The 18,582-nt window shown below is 34.9% G+C and overlaps 1 protein-coding gene and 1 non-coding gene across 2 annotated transcripts; both read right to left on the reverse strand.

Moving 5' to 3' along the window:
- Positions 1-3,482: 3,482 nt before the first annotated feature.
- Positions 3,483-3,591, reverse strand: LOC122302047. Its single transcript, XR_006240296.1, has one exon. It is a non-coding gene; the product is annotated as a small nucleolar RNA R71 (small nucleolar RNA).
- A 12,852-nt stretch (positions 3,592-16,443) lies between these two features.
- Positions 16,444-18,027, reverse strand: LOC122299884 (aspartyl protease family protein 2-like). The gene has a single exon (XM_043110365.1). It carries the CDS (start codon positions 18,019-18,021, stop codon positions 16,522-16,524), a length of 1,500 nt encoding a protein of 499 aa, XP_042966299.1. The 5' UTR covers positions 18,022-18,027; the 3' UTR covers positions 16,444-16,521.
- Positions 18,028-18,582: the final 555 nt, after the last annotated feature.

Here is an 18,582-nt window from a genome sequence, read left to right on the forward strand (position 1 = left end):
TATTCTCCAGTTTATCTCTCAGAATGACCTTTCTATAGTTTATATAATATGTGACTGACCAAATGACCTTCAAATGGGACAAATAAAATATTCATGTAAACTAGACTAAAAAAAGAATAACTTATATGAAGGAGACTTTATGATAAAACACTTACAAAAACTTCGAAATGGGCATGCAAAAGAACTCCTAAAAGCTATCCGAGAGAGTGTGTTTGATATTCTTTTAATGAAAAGTATAAATGAAAATAATTTCGTGGGGAGAGGTGGCTGGAGATACTTATAGATGAGATATGGAAGAGATGAGACTGGAGTGAGAGTTAAGTGTAGGACTCTTTTATCTGAAGTGAGAGTTAAGTGTAGGACTCTCTTACCCGGAGTGAGAGTGGAGTGTAGGACTCTCTTACCTAATAATATCTACAAAAATCAATTCAAGATATTTTTACCCAATAATATCCATGAAATTAGTTTAAAATATTTTTATCTAATAATATCCACAAAATTAGTTTAAGATATTTTTATCCAATAATATCTACAGTTTTGAACAGACGTTTTGTCCGAAAATATGAAAAAATGTTATTGCGCCATAAGACCTTAAATAACCCTCTGAGTCTAATGGCACAAACCATAATACATTTTGACACTTCTAACTATCTTCAATAATAAAAAATACACTTCTGATACTATAGTAAATAATAACACTAATTATGTAGTTAGACAAAAACCTATACGATTAATGGATTCGTGAAAACTTATGGGGTCTTCACGAAGTTCCTAAAGTTAATAGAAATTTTACAATTAAATTTCTAGCGGGTTGTTACAAAGTCTATTGGGTTTCACATCATCTTTACTAGCTAATGCTGGGTATACATACTCGTGCCATAAATGCTACCAGTGGGTCTCCTTCGAGAACGAGCCTTTGGAGTTAACTAGCCTTCAAACTCCACAACTGCCATGCAGAGGATACTTTCGAGAACGAGTCAATGGGCTTGGCAACTAATGAAGTGTTAGAAATGCATAATTAAATTGCTTTAGTGAGAGATTTATTACATCAAATAACGGCTGAACACTTAATTATGCATCAAATTTTAATAGTTAATGGAAAATTTATTGATGATAATATTTTACATATCAAAGTCTCATATTTGCCATTGAAATAATTAAACTATAATATCATGTTTATATGTTGTAGGGCATTTATGGAAGGAAAGAAAGAGTGGGGCGGCAGTTTTATATGCATGTGGGACCTATGAGGAAATAGAAGAATTGATTATGGGTTTGGTGGAAACCAATCTATAATGGGAACCAATCAGGAAAAAAGAACAAACATGGGCAACACGAACGTGGCCTCACGGAAACAACAACAACAACGTTCCTCAGCTCGTACCACAGCATCAACTCATGCACAACAGCTAGTCTCGCAAGAATAGAGCACATGCCACTGAACTAGGACGATTCAAGCGGAAAGGAATACACTGGGACTTTTTTTTCATTGATCAAGCGGGACCCCAAAACGCAGGGGATCATGCACGGACAAAAAAGAGGGGATTTTGATTTTATTCATTTTTTTTTCTTGTTTTATTTGTTGGAGTGGAGGCCGAGGAAGCTCTCTGGAGCTCTCTCGTTTTTAGATTTTTCTTTCTAGTTTTTAGTTTTAGTTTTGGTTGGAGAACAGAGGGCCGGAAGTCTTTACTTTTGTTTTTACATTTCGGTTAGGAGGGACGGACGAAACTCTCTCTCTCGTTTTTAGTTTATTTATTTTTTCGTTTTCTCACCTTTATTTCTTAGTTGTTTCCAGATTAGTTTCATTCGGCTATTTTTTTTTTTTTTTGGATTGATTGTTCTTACTTTGCTAGGTTGTTGGAAAACAAGAGGCTCTGGCTCGATTTTTTTCTTCTTTTCTGGTTCTTGTAGACTTTATCTTTTTGGCTTTATTGTTGCTTCTATTTTTGATTTCGGGCGGCTTGTTTTATTTATTCGACTGCATTTATTTTCATACAACAATTTGAAATGTTAGGCTTCATCATTTTTGAGCGTTTTACTAATTTAGAAATAATAGGCTAGATTTTGGGCTTGGGATTCAATGAGTAACCTATGACTGTTTTGGGGTGGATTTTCTTCAATGGTATGTGATTTCAATGATTAACTTGTTGGATGATATTTCAGTTTACATCTAGAAATGATTGAAGTTCTTTGTGGTTGGTTTAGATTAGTTGTAGATGTAAAGAGACAATTGATACTTGAACAAGTAACAAGACTTTGATGGCTTTCTTTCATTATTTTACAATTGCTATATAATCTGTCAAGTAGTTTTATTAGGCTAAGAATTGTAGTTCATTGCTATATTATCCGACCATGACTTTTAGAAATGTGAGCATGGTTGAGAGAAGATGAAAAGAGAAGTAAATACATCGCCAAATCAATGGGTGAAAATTGTATCCCAAGTGTTTGTTTTATTATTTCTTACAAGTTTAATTCATTTGCTACACACTTGCTCTAAAACCTCTTAGTTTTGGTAAATTTAGAATCATAGATTTACCTTTATTTTCAGTTTAATTCATGCTTGAACTTCCGAAACAGCCACTAATCATACTCTTAATTCAGTCCACATTTCCTTAGTAAATAGTCCCCATTTCAGTTCAAGACTTTCTTCTTTTCGAAATTTCTTGTCACCATAAATGTTAATATTTTATCTTGTGATTATAAAAGGTTTGTTTAATTCCCATTGTCCCTGTGAATTCGATCTTGGAATTTATCCTTGTATTACTTTGATAGCTTCTACGCTTGGAAGACGAAATTATAAGCTAATCAAGTTTTTGGCGCCGTTGTTGGGGATAACTGGTGTTTCTCAGAGCATTCTCCTTTCCCTAAGAGGACGTTTGTGGGGTTGTGAAGAGGGTGACATCTGATTTTTTTTTTTTGCCCTTTTTTCTATTTATTTTTCATTGTCTTTGATTTCCTGCCTTTGTTTGTATGACTAGTTGGACTAGAGACCACACATCTCGACTGTTTAGGACATAATCGTTGACATCTTTTAACTCTGCATCACATTCTCTTGAATCATCATTTTACATTAATAGCATCATGGCTGAAAATGAACATCATGATAGGGATGTGGGAAATCCGAATAGAACACTTAGAGGATATTTGCATCCTGTTAGTACCACCACTCCATCATGCATCATTACACCTTTGAATGCTCATAATTTCAATTTTAAACCTGGAATGATACTGTTATTGCCTCATTATCATGGGATGGATTATGAAAATCCCTATTTGCACCTCAAGGAATTTGAGGAAATATACTCCACATTTTTGGATCAAAATTGTACTAAGGAGATTGTTAGATTGAAATTGTTTCCTTTTTCTCTTAAGGACAACGTAAAAACATGGTTGAATGTATTGAGGCCAAGATCCATTGGAACATGGCAAGAAATGCAAGCTAGCTGAATTTTTGAAAAAGTTTTTCCCAACGCATCGAACCAATACTTTGAAAAGACAAATCATGAATTTTTCTCAAAAAGAAAATGAAACTTTTTATCAAAGTTGGGAAAGGTTCAAAGATCTTTTAAGTGCTTGTCCACACCATGGTTACGAGAATTGGCGCATCATTAGCTTTTTTTTTTTTTTTTTTTTATTTTTTTTATGAAGCTTTGGTACCTAAGATGCGACAATTTGTCGAAACTATGTGTAATGGAGAATTCTTTGATAAGGAGCCGGAAGAAGCATTTGCATATTTTGATTACTTGGCTGAAAGCGCTCAATCATGGGATACTTCTTGTGTTTATGATAGAGTTGAACCATTGAGGACCGTGAGTGGGGGATTTTAAATGAGGAGGATGATTTAAAAGCCAAATTTGCCTTATTGTCAAAAAAATTAGAGGCGATTGAGTTGAAGAAAGTGCATGAAATTCAGGGCATTCTAAAACAAGGAAAATGTAACATCTGTGAGGATATTAGTTATGTAACATCTAAATGCCCTACTATTCTAGCTTTTAAAGAAGTTTTGTGTGATGCTTCTCATCCTGTTAACATGATTTCTGAGCTTTTTCTTGCACCATATTCTAACACTTATAATACAGGTTGGAGAAATCATCCTAATTTTAACTGGAGAAATGATCATCTCACAAATTTAGCACATCCGGGAGCTGGTACACCTCAATATTCAGTTCATACCCAACAAAATGCACTAATTCCAGCCCCTAGAAAACCCATGGATGACCCATTTCAACAAATGACTTCTACTCTTCAACAGTTCATGCAAAGTCAAACCACCATAAATAACTAAACTTCTCAAGCCATCAATGACATAAGGAATAATTTGACCAAGCTGAACACAATCTTGAGTGCACAAGAGAAAGGAAAATTCTCATCTCAACCCCAACCAAATCCTCAAGTCCAAATTGCTGTCATAGAGTCTTCATCTTCTTCAAAAGCAAATGTCAGGACTTGCAAGGCAGTAATAACTCTCCGTAGTGGCAAAGAAGTTGATACATTGGGTAATGAAGCTAGCAAGAAAGGTGAAAGTTCCATTTCTACTGCACAAGGTAAAAATTCTGATGTTGATGTTTTTTTGGAACCAAAGGTAACTCCTCCGGCACCCTTTCCTCAAAGATTGGTTCCTTTACATAAAGATAAACATTATGCTGAGATTTTAGACAGTTTTAGATAAGTGCGCATTACCATTCCTCTTCTTGATGTCATTGAGCAAATTCCCACATATGCCAATTTTTTAAAGATTTGTGTACGGTTAAAAGAAGACTTAATGTGAAAAAGAAGGCATTTCTCACGGAACAAGTCAGCGCCATTATTCAATCCAATACTTATCCTAAGTATAAAGATCCAGGTTCTCCAACAATAGCTTGTGTTATAGGAAGCTCCAAAATAGGCCAAGCACTACTAGACTTAGGTTCTAGTGTCAATTTGCTTCCTTATAACACGTATGAACGACTTGGTTTAGGAGAGTTGAAACCAACTTCTATTATCTTGCCATTGGCCAACCGTTCAATTAAAAAGCCTAGAGGAGTGGTAGAAGATGTGTTGGTGCAAGTGGATAAATTTTATTATCCCGTTGATTTTGTGGTATTAGATGTTCAATTAACTTCTCACTTTATTTTTCAGGCATCTGTCATTTTAGGGAGACCATTTTTGGCTACTTTCAACGCTTTGATAAATTGTCAAAGTGGCATCCTTAAATTGACTTTTGGAAATATGACATTGGAGTTAAATGTGTTTAACACTTGTAGACAACCACAAGATTTGAAAGAACTTCAGGAAGTGAATTTTTTGGAATCCTTACTTACTGAAGAATGTTTTTTATTAGAGCAAGAGAGTCAAATGGAACATGTTTTACTTGGAATCTTAGAAAATAGTGCGCTGTTGGATACTAATGCAGTAAATTCTGGTGCAGGTAGCAAAGTTGACTCATTGTGGTGACTCAAATTCAAAGATCTGCCACTTCAAACCATAAACCAGCAACTATCGGATGAAGTTCCTCTATCTCCGGTTTTGAAACCACTACCTGAATCGTTGAAATATGTTTTTCTTGGGCCAACTAACACTTTTCCATGTATTATCTCATTTTCTTTGTCAGTTGAGTAAGAGGAGCAACGCTGACGGGTCCTTAAGCAACATAAAGGAGCACTTGGATGGTCGATTGCCGACATTAAAGGAATCAGCCCCACCATTTGCACACATTGAATTTCTTAGAGGAAAATTCATCATCAACTCAAGAGATATAAATGAGGTTGAATCCTACGATGAAGGAGGTGGTTAAAAATGAAGTTTTGAAGCTCTTGGATGTAAGTATCATCTATCCCATCTTGGATAGTCAATGGGTAAGTCCTACTCAAGTAGTTCCTAAGAAATTTGGGATTACAATTGTGAAAAATGAAAAAGATGAGTTAATCCCAACTAGGACCATCACAGGATGGCGCATGTGCATTGATTTTAGGAAACTAAATGCTGTCACAAGAAAGGACTATTTTCCATTACCATTTTTAGACCAAACTTTGGAAAGAGTTGCGGGTCATAGTTTTTATTGTTTTCTTGATGGTTTTTCGGGATATTATCAAATTAAAATAACCCCTGAAGATCAAGAAAAAACTATTTTTACTTGCCCGTTTGGAACTTTTGCATTTAGGAAAAATGCCCTTTGGACTTTGTAATGCACCTACGACATTTCAGCGATGCATGTTAAATATTTTTAGTGACATGGTTGAGCATATCTTGGAGGTGTTTATGGATGATTTTTTAGTCTATGGTGATTCATTTGATGCATGCCTTACTAACCTCACTGCCGTTTTGGCTCAATGTGAAGAGAAAAATCTGCTTATAAATTGGAAAAAATGCCATTTTATGGTGCGACAATGTATTGTTCTTGGTCACATCATTTCAGCCCGAGGCATTGAAGTTGACAAATTTAAAATTGATCTAATATCGATGTTACCCATTCCAAAATCAGTCAAAGATATTAAATCAGTTTTGGGACATGCCGAGTTTTATAGGCGTTTCATAAAAATTTTTAGCTCCATATCGAGACCTTTGTGTGAGTTGTTAGCTAAGGATTGCGTTTTTAATTGGACTGATGCATGTCAAGTTGCTTTTGAGCAACTCAAATCTATGCTTGTCACTGCACCTATAATTCAACCACCTGACTGGTCATTGCCATTTGAGATCATGTGTGACGCCAGTGACCTTGCCATAGGTGCTGTCTTTGGTCAGCGGAGAGGTAAGTTTCCATTTGTGATTTATTATGCAAGCAAAACACATGATGCAGCTCAGAAAAATTACTCCACCACTGAAAAGGAGTTACTAGCAATTGTTTTTGTTTTGGATAAATGTAGAGTTTACGTTTTAGGCTCTCCAATTGTTATATTCACTGACTATGCAGCTCTTAAATATTTGCTCACAAAGAAAGATGCCAAACGTCGACTAATTAGATGGATTTTGTTGTTGCAGGAATTTAATATCATCATCAAGGATAAGAAGGGAGTGAAAAATGTGGTTGCCGACCACTTATCTCGACTCATTGTTGAAAATTCTGAACTTTCCACTCTCATTTCAGATTCCTTTCCGGATGAACAACTTTTAGCTGTTGATTCTTTGCTTTGGTTTACTGATATTGTGAATTTCTTGGTGACAGGACACACCCCACCACATTGGAGCCCTTAAGACATCAAAAAGTTTAAATTGGAGGCCAGATTTTTCTTTTATGATGACCCCTATTTATTCAAATATTGTTTTGATCAAATTTTGAGGAGGTGTGTGCCTAATTGTGACATTCCACACATATTAAATTTTTGTCATGCTAGTGTGTGTGGAGGCCACTTTTCAGCTAGAAAAATAGTGGCTAAAATCTTGCAATGTGGTTATTATTGGCCCTACATGTTCAAGGATACTTACAATTTTTATAAAGCATGTGAACCATGCCAAAAGTTAGGAGGAATGACCCGTAGAAACATGATGCCCTTACAACTCATTTTAGCATTATAAATTTTTGATAGTTGGGGGGTTGATTTTATGGATAATTTTTCATCTTCTTTTGGTTATCTTTACATTCTTGTTGCTGTGGACTATATTTCTAAATAGGTCGAGGCAATACCGTGTAGGACCAATAACCATCGAGTGGTGTTAAAATTTTTGAAAGACAACATTTTCACTCGGTTTGGGATACCAAGGATTTTAATTAGTGATGGAGGTTCCCACTTTTGCAATAGATCATTTTGCGGTATTAATGAAAAAATATGGGATTCATCACAAAATTTCAACTCCTTATCATCTTTAAACCAATGGCCAAGCTGAGTTGGCCAATTGTGAAATCAAAGTCATTCTTGAAAAAATAGTCAACCCAAATAGGAAAGATTGGTTTTTGAGGCTTTCGGACACTTTATGGGCTTATAGGATAGCTTTTAAAACTGTCCTAAGCATGTCTCCCTATCGTTTGGTTTACGGTAAAGCATGTCATCTCCCTATTGAGCTAAAACACAAGGCTTATTGGGCTATCAAGTACTTTAACTTTTTTATTAACAATTCTGGTGTTTTAAGAAAATTGGAGCTGAATGAATTAGAAGAGTTGAGGCACGATGCTTATGATAATGCCAAACTTTACAAGGAGAGAACTAAGGCTTTCCATGATAAGCACATTTTGAGAAAGAGTTTTCTCTCCAATCAAAAGGTTCTCCTCTACAACTGTAGACTCTATGTGTTTGCCAGTAAATTTCGATCCAAATGGATTGATCCTTATATTGTATAGAGAGTGTTTCCTCATGGGGCTGTTGACATCCTCAATCCACACATTGGTAATATCTTTAAGGTTAATGGACAGTGATTCAAACATTTCCTTGAACATTTTTCACCAGAGGATACCACAATCCATCTATTGGACCCTGACCTTCCAACCGAGCCTTGATGTTTGACTTGTTTGTCATTTTATTTCATTTCTTTCTTGAATTTTTCTGTTTTACTTTTTAGTTTATGCATGTGTGTTTTCTCTCTTCTATTTTTCATTGTTCTCTTCTTGTCATATGTTTCTTTTCTGACCAGGTAACCCTTCATTCCCTTCATTATCACTTTATTATTCTTTTGAAATTGTTTTTATCATTGAGGACAAAGCTCATTTTAAGTTGGGGGGGTGGAGAATTTTATTTTTCTTTCACATGCTAGGTGTGTCTTTTGTTGTGTGTCCCTCCTCAAGTTTGATGGAGTTTGATGTTCACTTTTATGAAACTTCTTGGCTAAATTTTATAAATTACTATGTTCAAACTTTTATGCTTGGGAAAGGAGTGTTGGAATTCTGGGTTGCGGTAACCCCAAATGGTTCGGATTTTAGTTCAACATAGAAGTTTATATTTTATATTCAATTACTTGAGAAAGGGAAATGCATGAAGTAGCTGATTGCTATTTTTGACTGTACACAAATTGAATACCTTGGTTGCCTTTCTATTTCAATAAGTCTAGCTTAATATTGCAACGAACAAGAACTCTAATGAACCATTTCTCTCTCTCTCAAAAAAAAAAAAAAAAAAAGGAGGGGAAAGCGAAAAGAAGCAGAGATTACAATGGTTTTGAATTAGAGTAAGATTACTTGTGATTCTTCTTGATAAGCTGCTACTATTGGTAAAGATATAACGAAATGTTAGTCAACCTTGGTAATCTTGCCACACACTTGCTGCACTTAGTGAGCTACAATTTTCTACACATTTTTCCTACTTGAGTGTTGAATATGCCATGAGTTTTTACAAAAGCTTTAATCTGATCTGTCTTGGTTTCAATACCCATTTCAACAATAATCTCTAGTCTATAGCATAGACTTCAGTTATGTTGGATGAAAGCTAGGAATTTTTCTTTCACTCTTTTTGCTAGAGACTAGCAAAGAGCTAGTTGGGGGGTGTGATGAAGTATTAGAAATGCATAATTAAGTTGTTTTAGTGAGTGATTTATTACATCAAAAAAGGGTTGAACACTTAATTATGCATCAAATTTTAATACTCAATGAAAAATTTATTGATGCTAATATTTTGCACATCAAAGTCTCATATTTGCCCTTGAAATAATTAAACTATAATATCATGTTTATATATTGTAGGGCATTTATGGAAGGAAAGAAAGAGTGGGGCGGCAAGTTTATATGCATGTGGGACTTGTGAGGAAATAGAAGAACTGATTATGAGTTTGGTGGAAACCAATCTATAATGGGAACCAATAAGGAGAAAAGAACAAAAATGGGCAGTACGAACGTGGCCTCATGAAAACAACAACAATAGCGTTCCTCAGCTCGTACCATAGCACCAACTCACGCACAACAGCTGGTCTCGCAAGAACAAAGCACATGCCATTGGCCTCGGACAAAAAAGAGGGGATTTTGATTTTATTCATTTTTTTTCTTATTTTATATGCTGGAGTGGAGGCGGCGGAAGCTCTCTGGAGCTCTCTCTTTTTTAGATTTTTCTTTCTAGTTTTTAGTTTTAGTTTTGGTTGGAGAACAGAAGGGCGGAAGTCTTTACTTTTGTTTTTACGTTTCGGTTAGGAGGGACAGACAGAACTTTCTCTGTCTCGTTTTTAGTTTATTTACTTTTTCATTTTCCCAGCTTTATTTCTTAGTGTTTTCAGATTAGTTTCATTTGGCTATTGTTTTTTTTTTTCTGATTGATTGTTCTTACTTTACTAAGTTGTTGGAAAACAAGAGGCGCTGGCTCGATTTGTTTCTTCTTTTCTGGTTCTTGCAGACTTTATCTTTTTGGCTTTATTGTTGCTTCTCTTTTTGATTTCGGGCAACTTGTTTTATTTATTTTTTTGCATTTATTTTCATACAACAATCTGAAATGTTAGGATTCATTATTTTTGAACGTTTTTCTAATTTAGATATGATATGCTAGATTTTGGACTTACGATTCAATGAGTAACCTATGACTGTTTTGGGCTTAGGCTCCCTGACCACTTTGTGTGGGTTGCCACACACAAACTTCAACACTAACAATAAATATTATACGTTAATAACGACTTACATTGGAAGGGAAAAATCTCACTAACACCATCGAAAACAAAAACGTTGAATGAATATACACTTTTCGACAATGACAAGCGAGTCCAATCTTACGAATCGCTCGATCTCCATTAGACCAAAAAGGTTGGTCCAGTTTTTTGGTTGCCTTGCTGGCTGCCATTTTTCATAACAAGTTACCTTTGTATTACTTTGACAGTTTCTACACTTGGAAGACGAAATTATAAGCTGATCAGCAACCTTTCTAAGGTGGATCCAAGGGGTCGATAGGCTCCCTGACCACTTTGTGTGGGTTACCACACATAAACTTCAACACTGACAATAAATATTATACGTTACACTGGTTGCCTTGGAATTTATCCTTGTATTACTTTGACAGTTTCTACACTTGGAAGACGAAATTATAAGCTGATCAGTAACCTTTCTAAGGTGGATCCAATGGGTCGATAGGCTCCTTGACCACTTTGTGTGGGTTACCACACACAAACTTCAACACTGACAATAAATATTATACGTTAATAACGACTCACATTGGAAGGGAAAAATCTCACTAACACCATCGAAAACAAAAACGTTGAATGAATATACACTTTTCGACAATGACAAGCGAATCCAATCTTACGAATCGCTCGATCTCCATTAGACCAAAAAGGCTGGTCTAGTTTTTTGGTTGCCTTGCTGGCTACCATTTTTCATAACAAGTTAACAGACGGAAAAAGTTAGAGACTGCCCAACCTTCCAGGTGCTCGAGTAGGAGGGCAAGTCACTTGATTGCCCGACAACCCTCTTGTGCATTTTACTCGGTCAAGTATACCTCTTACCACACAGAGCTCCGCTCTTGCCACATACCCGATCAAGTTCATCTCCCACTACGTCTGAGCTCTGCGCTAGCATCTTACGAGGTCGAGTACACCTTCCGCCTAACTACATGCCCAAAAATATTTGTCGCTTAACGTAAGTCAAATGGATAACCATGAATCCGCTCCTAGAGTTTGCTTATCTACGGAATTTAAAGGATAATTTTGATTGCATATTTTATATTTAAACATTCTCAAGGTCCTCTTTGGAACAGATGGCCTTAAGAATCGAGGGCAACTGGAAGAGATTAAATATACACGGCCTAAAGTCTGTCTGCTAAGTCTAACCCAATGGAAGAGGTCACATCACTAAAAGACAAAAGAAGAGAAATGGAAGGGGAAACAAGAAGGGGACAAGGGAAGGGAAGGTGGATATGGAAAGGAAAAGAAGAAAATAGAAAGGAAAAGAAGATGTCAGACATGCAAGGGAAAGCGGCAAATTCTCAATATTAGGGGAACGCAAAAAGAGGAGGCATATAAAAGGAAGCAAACAGACGATTTCAGGGATAGTTCGACCACTTTTTCAACTTCCTCAACCTTTTGACAAGAGCTCCAACGATAAGAAATTCTCCAGTAAATATATTCGAGATCTCCACTGTACATTAAGAAAAGAGAGGCTATGAGAGATTGTAAATAAGTATATTATAGTGGATTCTCTCTCCCTAAAATCCCTCGTGGATGTAAACAATATGTCGAATTACGTAAATCTATGTGTCAATCTTTTTTACATTCTCAGTATTTATTTTTCATTCACTGCCATAGACGTACACACAGCCGCACTGGACCATGCCGGGGGCTCCAGACTATACCGATCGAGACTCAGATCGTCATAGTGGGTTGCCAGGATTGGGAATGACTCTTTCTCTCATTCTACACTGTTATGCGATTTTTGGTATTAACAGTGTATAAATTTTAAGCAATTTTTTTGTTTTTTGCAAAAAAGTAGTTTCCAACTAATATATATATATTACTTTATTTATCTATTTATTTATTTATTTATTTATTATAATGGAATCAATTCGATAAGATAGATTTATGTATGAAAAATGATATCTGCAGTAATTAAATGTGCCAGTGCCATCCATTTATTTTGAAAAAGTGAGTCAATGTGTGACTTACATGAAAAAAATGAATTTTTTAATGGTGGATTCCAAGCTTACATAATCAATAACTGTATCTAGTATTACATATCATCACTTTTGTGTACTCTCTGAGCACTCTATTGATGTAATTGGATGAAATTTATTTTTTAATACATAACCAATTACATAAATAACCAATCACATAAGTGAAGTGTGTAAAAAAATATATAAAAGTAACTGTACATAAAAGTTTTGTTTCTTAAATGGCAAATACTAGAAAGTTCATGTATTGATAAATAAAAAGATGTCTATATCTCTTTTAACATATAAAACATGATTTCGTAAACGTAGTAAATAGAATTTAATACAATGAGACTCACATTTATCTCTCTCTGAATTATAGACACTGTATAAATTTGAAAACTTTAGAATATTTCAATCGTTATAAAGGCGTACATAAAATAGTAACAACCATACATTTTGCTGGCTGCATGCCGGATGAGATTGATGATCATGGTCATATAAAAGATTAAAATTTTATCACAAAAGGATTGTTTTCTTTTTAAATTTCTTGTGAATCCGATGCATCAGTGTGTTGGATTTTTCTCCAATGTACATAGAATCTATGGAATAGATTATGGTGCTCTTCGCATCATGTGGACCATATAATAAGTTTCAATTCGGTGGGAATGAACATATACCAAGAGGGTGCAGTTTGATCGTGCTACATTCATTGAGGGTACTGCAGTTCGAATAATTCTTTCGAGAAGGTTATTTGGTATTTTATTTTTATATATTTAAATATTTTTTTTAAAAAAAAGGTTCATAATATTTTAAAAATATTTTTTAATTATTAAATAAAAAAATTGTAAATCAAGAAAATGTCTACCCTTTCTACAGGCTAAAGGCCACTGAGTACTTGAGTTGTAGAAGACAGTATTTCATGTGCATGGAACCAGTAGTACTGCTGCATTGGGCATTGTTAAATGTCGTCGGTGCCCGCTTTGCTTGACTGACTTGCTTCCTGTTTGTATTTTTATGGGATTTTCTATATTTTTATATAAAATATTTTACTACACTTGTAAAAAATAAATAAAACAAATAAACTCCACACTATTTAATCATATTGAGTTTCGCGTCCATGCATTAACAATTAGTAGTGTAAATTCTACGTATCTTTCCTATCTGCTTTCAAATTGTAAAAAATATTTGAAATAGAAATCTTTATATACTTTTATCTCAAAATTGTAAATAATAAAAATGAATTTGGTTCTCTTAAAATTCCTATTAAAATTCTAGTCTAGAATGAGAGAGATAGACGCATATGTTTGCAAATATCTTCAGACTTATTTTATATATTTATCTTTCGATTTTTGATTTGATTGTTCAAAATATTTATATTATATTAAAAAATATGATCTAACCAATCATATAAATAGTTAAAATGTATAAAAAATACGTAAAAGTAAATATATATAGAATTTTTACTGTCTCCCACAATCTAAAACTTAAACAAAATTTTTAAAAGGTTCAATCTTAGAAAATAAAAGATAGACGAGTTTGTTTTCAATGACCTAAGTCTAAAAAAAAAGAGTTTTGTTATATACAAGTACAGTCGCATATTAATCTGTGTATTAATACTAATTCATTCATATTTAAAATTTAAATTAATATTATTTTTAATAAAATTTATTTTTCGACCAATCACATTATATTAATATATAATTTTATTTTTCTAAAACAGAAACAAGAAAAAAGAAAAAGCATTTGGATTGTTTTCAACGATATTTTAACTTTTAAAGTGCGAACTTCGAAGAGAATTTATAATTTATCATGGTTTAGAAAATCTAGACGCACCCAAAAGGTCAGAAGAATGATGTTGGTTCTTGTGAGGAGATCGGGACTCGGTCGGTTGGTAAGATTATTTTGACTAAAGGTATGTTTGTAAATGCAACTATTTTAAGATATTTTAAATATAAAATATTTTTAATTTAATTTAATTTTTAATTTTTTATCTAATAATTACCTAATCATTATAATTTTTTAAACTTTTAAATAAAAAATAATAATAATACATCGTTTTTCAACATTTAAAATAAAAATAATTTTTAATAATTTTTAATTTTATAATATTTTTATTCAATTTTTTTCTTTTATTTCTTAAAACTTAATAAAATATTTTAAGTTAAACTATTTTACTACTATTAATAGATATTCTGAGATATTTAATATACACACAGGCTCTAAATTATTATATAAAAAATTCTATTTATAGTCTCCACTTAGAGATTATATGTGCATATCCTTTATTAAAAGTAATTCAATTAATTTTTCATTTCTTAAATTTAATAATAAGAAGAAAAAGAAAAAGAAAAAGAATAGGAAAAGAATCGGATTAATTCTTATTTTTCTCTGTATGCATCTTCTCTTTATAAAAAGAATACTGCTAGGGTGTAGCCCAGCACTGACCACTGGGATACCCCTTAAAACAAAATTTATTTTTTTAATTTTTTAATTTATATTTTTTTATCATGTTTAAATACTTAAAAAATAATAAAAATATCAATATATTAATAGTTATTTTTTAATTAATAAATAAAAAATAAATTTAAAAAATTAAATATATGACAAAAATGAAAGAATAAAGTAGCATTATTCTTATAAAATATACTTTAATTATAACATTGAAAGAACATACAAAAGTCTCAATTTACAAGCATGGCTCTACAGTAAAACAACTTTAGGAAAAGAATCCTACCATCTTTGATATCATTCGTATCCTTACAAGATCTAGCCAAACTTTGGGCAACCACATTTGCATCTCATCCCATATTAGAGAGCTCCACTTCTGTAAATTCAATACATAAATTCTTAAAAATATTTTTAGATACAGTCATATATATATTTCACACTCTCTTTTCAAAAAAATAGGGCTATCATTATAAAAATAGATTATTAATTTTTTCAAGTAGGTAAAAAAAAGTATAAAAAAAATCTACTTTTTTCATGTATGTATAATCTAGTTACAAGTGTAACTGCCTATTAATATATACATCAATCTAATGTGATTAGTTTAAAAGTAGATTTTATTAAAAACAGTGCTAATTTAAATTTTAAATATAAATGAATCAGTATTAATATGTAGATTAATACGCTATTTTACTTGTACATAGTAGTACTAAAAAAAAATATACACAAAACTTACATATCTTAAAACCACACGTGACCACATTTATCGATTTGGGGCTACTCTGCTGCCCCACCCTTACCGCTTGGGCTTATCGCTCAGTGTAAATTTTTTTTTCAATTTTTTTCATAATTTTTTAATCACTTTCTTAATTATTAAGAAAAAAACAAATACACCAATACATTTAAAATTCATTTCTTAATCACTGAATAAAAAAAAAATTATTTTTTTCCTTAGTGGTACACTTGAGCGGTACCGCCCGGAGAGAGGTTCTTGGGAAAACATATTCGATTTTGGATATTTCTGATTGTTGACATGAATCGTTTGCGAATCACTTTCGATGATACTCATAAATTAGAATGCTCCTGTGAAAAGTAAGCTGAAGCCTTTCGAATTGCCAGAGCTTCCACGTACATTTTCTACTTCCAGTTACCCATAATATCGTGGTTTACAAGTTGCCATATATCAAAACTCTTAACCATTTTCATTGTCCCCTTCACATTAGACTTGACAAATTTGTAAAGTTTTGATTGAGAATGAAAGAGAACATGAAGGAACAAATCTGTAGAGATGATCACAGGAATCGATGTAATCCATATAAGCATGCAGAAAGTCTTGTATTGTGACACGAAACCGCTCTCACCGAAGTAGAAAACATGGGGAGAGAAATAACTACACAACATAACTTCTTTTCGGCATACCAAATATAAATTGCGAAAGTAGATAGTTTTATTAATTTTTTTAATAAATTAACATTATCCCAAATATAAATTGTAGATAGTTTTATTAATTTTTTTAATAAATTAACGTAATTTAATGTGATAGATTAAATTTTAATTTTATAATTTGACTTATTTAAATAATTTATTTTTTCCTGAAATTACAAGGCTCTTCCAATCATTCGCACCCACGCGGAGCAAATCCGACCCGTGAACCTGCCAAATCATAGACGACGCGGAATCCTTGCTGCTGGATATTTCCTACGATCGACAAACCGCTCGTGGTACCTGCAAACGCGAAGCAAAATCTCCCATCGGTATCCACCGGAATCAGATAATTAGTCGCCGGCAACGACATGTCAGCGCCTCGAAAATGCAACACTACCGTTGGTACCTTCACCTCTGCCTTCCCGGACAAGTCATAACAAGTGTCGAACAACGAGAATTCCGGTGCCCGCTTCAGTTTGGATGTTCCGGCCCGGAACGCGTTTCTCAAGGCTATGTATGCAGGTCTGGTTAATCGGGTTACGGACGTGCCCGAGTCAATGATGACACCGCCGTTCCCAATCGGGTCCAGTTTGGACAACGAAGCTGTGATGCCGGCGACGTGCACTCCCCCCACGCTGATCCCGAGGAGTTCGACGTAGTAGAAAGTGTCGAGATTGGGGTTCACTAGCAAAGGAGTGAACTGGGCGGTCCGAGAAACCGCTGCGTCGCCAAACACGATCGAGGACGGTCTGGACGAGGCGGAGCGGTCCACCAAACAGTACGAGAACTTCCGATTAAACTGTCGACCGGTCTGCAAGGGAAACGATAACTTCCCCCGACCGAGGCCCAACAATCCAGCAGCACCGACGAACAGGCCCTCGTTATCGTGGCCACAGCCGAGCGCCACGCGTTCTACTTTTTTGCCACGGAACGTCAGCGTTTCTGTGGAGAACTCGCCCAGTGTGAAGGATCCATCGCCGTAGGAAACTTGATAGAGACACCTGTTGCGTGAGTTGCAGCCCTGAGAGTCGAGCTTCCGGCACAAGGGGGAGCCACAGGATATGCCGACAAAGGATCTGGACTTGGTGGGGTCGAAGACAGGGTCGACCTGGGAGTAGCATTTCCTACACGGAGCGCACTGGATCCAGACTACATCGCTCCCGGTGTCCAGCACCATGTACACGTACTTTGGAGGAGTGCCCACACCGATGCGCGTGAAGTACTCCCCGCTGCCGTGGGCGAGGCCGGATATGATGGAGCTGCTGAACCCGCCGACAGTGCCGCCAGCACGACTCCCGTTTCCAACAGCTACGAGTGAGGTTAGGGCCTTGACTCTGAGAGCGTCGCGTTGGAGCCTGAGGTGGAAGAGTTGCTCAGGAGTTTTGTCGAGGGACAAGGAGTCTAAATGGCGTAATTGGAGGGTGGTGGTGGAGGCGGCATCTGGGTCGTGCACGGAGGAGTCGGGAAGCAGGGAATCTGATTCAGGCAATGAGAGGGTGTGTGCGTTGGAAGAAAGTGGGTTGAGGACAAGGTTTTGGAACTGAAGTGGGGCCGAGGAAGAGGTTGAGAGAAAGAAGAAGAGAATGGTGAGGGTAAGAAGGAAAGTATTTGTCTTTGGGATGGGTTCCATTTTGAAGATACAGGCGAAGAGGAGGGAGGGAGTCTTGCGAGTGAGACTGAGTGCATGCATGGGGGCGAGAGAGGGTGCTTTAAATAAATAATATTGGAGAGAGAGTGGTCGGTGTCGGTGTCCAGTTATTAGAATGTAATTTTTATTAAATTTTTTTTCCGTTTTCTTATTTAGTAATACTATAAATAATTGTGAAGTGTATAAATATTACATAATCGTTTTGAAAAAGAATGAAGTTCACGATTAAAAAGTTAGTTTTTTCTTTTATACTACAAGAAATCAGGGGTTTTGCAGCAATTTTTTTTTGTTGAAAATATAATCGCTGCAATAACATATTAAAAGCAGCGATTTCAGTACGCTGCAAGCCTTTAAAACAGTAATTTTAATTTTTATTTATTTGCAGCGATTGTTTACTTATTACAACGAAACGTAATGCTGCAAAAGATAATTACTGTGCACTTATGAAAATTGCAGCGCCTGTTTGTGCTATTACAGCGATTTTCGCCGTCGGAGTTTAAATTTAGGTTTTAGCAGCGCTGTATTCTTCGCTACTACAGATATTGCCGCGCCCAACACAGTTGAACTTTTAATTTCCCCCCCTCCCCCCAACTTTTTTTCCCC

The sequence above is a fragment of the Carya illinoinensis genome, chromosome 2 (assembly GCF_018687715.1).
Source record: "Carya illinoinensis cultivar Pawnee chromosome 2, C.illinoinensisPawnee_v1, whole genome shotgun sequence".
NCBI lineage: Eukaryota > Viridiplantae > Streptophyta > Magnoliopsida > Fagales > Juglandaceae > Carya > Carya illinoinensis.